This window comes from Scardinius erythrophthalmus (genome assembly GCF_964197995.2).
Source record: "Scardinius erythrophthalmus genome assembly, chromosome: 4".
Classification (NCBI taxonomy): Eukaryota; Metazoa; Chordata; class Actinopteri; order Cypriniformes; family Leuciscidae; genus Scardinius; species Scardinius erythrophthalmus.
The window spans coordinates 38,887,032-38,890,431 of record NC_138224.1 but is presented as its reverse complement, the minus strand read 5'-3'; the positions used below and the strand labels follow the sequence as shown (position 1 = coordinate 38,890,431).

The 3,400-nt window shown below is 32.6% G+C and overlaps 1 protein-coding gene across 1 annotated transcript; it reads right to left on the bottom strand.

Annotated features, from left to right (window-relative positions):
* Window positions 1–1,745: 1,745 nt before the first annotated feature.
* Window positions 1,746–2,906, bottom strand: LOC308689302 (interferon-inducible GTPase 5-like; the record flags this gene model as incomplete). The annotated part of the gene is made up of 1 exon (XM_081362955.1): window positions 1,746–2,906. The coding sequence occupies one exon, from the start codon at window positions 2,904–2,906 to the stop codon at window positions 1,746–1,748; it is 1,161 nt and encodes a 386-aa protein (XP_081219081.1).
* Between the last annotated feature and the right edge of the window lie 494 nt (window positions 2,907–3,400).

The following is a 3,400-nucleotide window of genomic DNA, read 5'->3' as shown; positions in this document are numbered from 1 at the left end:
AAAGGGTCTGAATACTTAGGACCATGTGATATTTCAGTTTTTCTTTTTTTAATAAATGTGCAAAAATGTCAACAATTCTGTGTTTTTCTGTCAATATGGGGTGCTGTGTGTACAATAATGAGGAAAAAAAATGAACTTAAATGATTTTAGCAAATGGCTGCAATATAACAAAGAGTGAAAAATTTAAGGGGGTAATTTAAGGGAATACTTTCCGTACCCACTGTATATATTATGCCTTGTTGCTTAATAACAATGAACAATGTCGCAAAACATACCTAAAAATGCAATTTCTTTCACTTTAACTATATAAATAATCAGGATAAAAATAAATGATTATTACATGAATTAAAGTTTGATTGATTACATTAAGAATCGTGAGAACAGCTTCAGATCAGGCATACTACTGGGGTCCTAAGCTGGACTCATCACTTCACCACACCGGACCATAACCCGAACAAAGCACAATGATAGGTGTTGCTCTTGCCCTGGTTTATGTGTGCTACATATATTCCGGGCCTGGAGAAGTGCCCAAACAAGGAATGCCGCCCTTATGACGTCATACTGGGCCATACTCGGGGAAAAAAAACTTTCCCAAACCTATACGAATCCTGAGGGAGTTCATTTATAATTTATATATATATATATATATATATATATATATATATATATATATATATATATATATATATATATATATATATATATATATATATATATTTTTTTTTTAATTAGCCTATATTTAACACGTGTGATATGCTACTATCTAAGCTAACTGAAAAAAACACTAAGAATGAGAAATGTTTAATTTTGCAATCTATAGCTTCGATTATATACTAGTATATGAAACACACAAGTTAAAAGACATTAATGGTCGTTATAAAATAGTTATACGACTTATATAATAAAGTGATATCTGATTTGTAACCAGGCACTTAAGCGATTACTCATAAAAAGTGATTTGGACCAATCGGATTGCTTGGGTCCTAATTAGGTTTTTTGTTTTATTATGTATGAAACATATACATGATTATAGTTTATGTATGAGACATATACATGATTATTGTTTATGTATGAGACATATACATGATTATAGTTTATGTATGAGACATATACATGATTATTGTTTATGTATGAGACATATACATGATTATAGTTTATGTATGAGACATATACATGATTGATTATTGCTTATGTATGAGACATATACATGATTATTATGTATGAGACATATACATGATTATAGTTTATGTATGAGACATATACATAGACATATACATGATTATTGTTTATGTATGAGACATATACATGATTATAGTTTATGTATGAGACATATACATGATTGATTATTGTTTATGTATGAGACATATACATGATTATTATGTTTGAGACATATACATGATTATAGTTTATGTATGAGACATATAGTTTATGTATGAGACATATACATTATATGTTTGATTTGAAAAAAAATCCTGATTTCATTCATTAAATTCAACAACTAAAAGGATAAAATCAACAACAATATAAAATGTAAGTGTTATCAACTAATTAAAGTGGTAATTTGTTCATTTATACTGTTTACATGCATATTAGCATGTGTTCTATTCAGACAGTTGTAATCTCAATTCAGCATAAATGATTTAGTCCATGACAAAGGCAGAAAATGCATACATGCTCTATAAGAAATAAACTAAATTAACACATACATTGTTAAGATAACACGTGTTCAGGCCAGCTAGGAGTTATTAGATTGTGTCCAGTCCAGCTACTTTTCTGATCTCTCGAGCAGTATTTGCCAATTCATTTAATCCTTCTCTCAAGAGGTACTGAGTAGAAGCAAAGGACAATCCTGCAGCACAAGCACTGCCCACACCGGGAAGGAGACTCAAAAACTCTGAAATGGTAGAAAGTTTTACAACCGCAGCACAGGCATGAATTGTGGTCACTGCTTTTATTTTTATGGCATTAGCCAACTTTGATTTGGACCGATATTCCAGCAAGGGAATTTTCACTTTTTCTGAAAGCCTTTTCAGTGATCTGTCATCCAAACCAAATGCATAATAGCACCTTGAAAGGAAAATCAATGCAATGGCTGCATCACCTGCTACTGTTGTGCCAGGCACAGGGACCGCTGCTATACCAGCAGAAGAAAGAGATGCAGCCCAGATCAGCCCTTTAAATATCTGGATCTTCTTCTCAAGACATGCAGAAGAGTATACTGGCCAAGCTTGAAGAAGAGCAGCTCGTTTATGGCCCGGAAGATCATCTAAGAGTGTGTTTTGAAGGATTCCAAAATCATATTTCTCGAAATAAACAGATGATATCAAGAAAACTTCGGGGCATCCAAATTCATTCAAGTTGTCCTCACAGTACTTTCTTATTGTGTTAAGAACGTCCTCTTCATTAGATGTAGCTTTCCTTTGCTCTGAAGAGATGTCGTTGTCAATCTTGGAACGAACAAAGTAAAACAATTTCTTCTGTTTTCTTATTTCTTTAGCCAGCATGATGTCATCCTCTGTGAACCTCTCTGAGTTAAGGATAATGAAAAAATCATAAGTTTTAAATTTGACATCTTTAAGGTATTTTTTTGCTTTGAATTTTGGAGTTCCAATTCCAGGCAGGTCCCAGATGTTCACATTTGGCATTGTAGGATGCACATACATGTTGGGCTCTGTTGTAGTTTCTGTGACACCAGTAGGTGCTGCTCCATTATCATTTTCACTTAGGCCTAGAATTACATTTACAAAGGAGGATTTCCCAGATCCTGTTTTTCCAGTCACAGCGATGTTAAGTGTGACATTTAAGAACTGGTCAATTTTCTCTTTCGCTCTTGCTGTAGCCTTATTCAGGGTGGACTCGCCTGATGCCTTTACTGCCTCCAAAACAGCTGGGTCTTGATTTGCCATGTTTCAAACTGCAAAAATGATAAAAGTACCTTAAGCATTACATTATTCTTGAAGGTTGAAGAATGTAATTTTTTCCCCCTAAAAATTCTGTTGTTACAGTTTCTGATCCACATTCAACCCAGATGCTCGTTTTTAACAACTGAATACAGCAGAAAGGCCTACCTAGAAGCATTGTTACATAAAAGGCAGGTAATGTTTTAACTAAAGGGCCAATTAACTTTATTAGGATGTATATTACAATTAAAATGATCAAACAGACATATTGATAATTATTAATTACATTTAATTAACAAAAACAGTGTATATTTAAAGATACTTGGTTGATATTCTTGATAAGAGACATAATACTTATTAAAATAAATGTCATTCAATAATGTAATTTATTTAAAAACATTTAAAGAAAGAATTATAATTACCTTAAATTCTTTGTTCCAGCAGGACTAGTGAGACACCTGTATGATGACAATGTTTTGTGTTCCTCTCTGGTTACAATT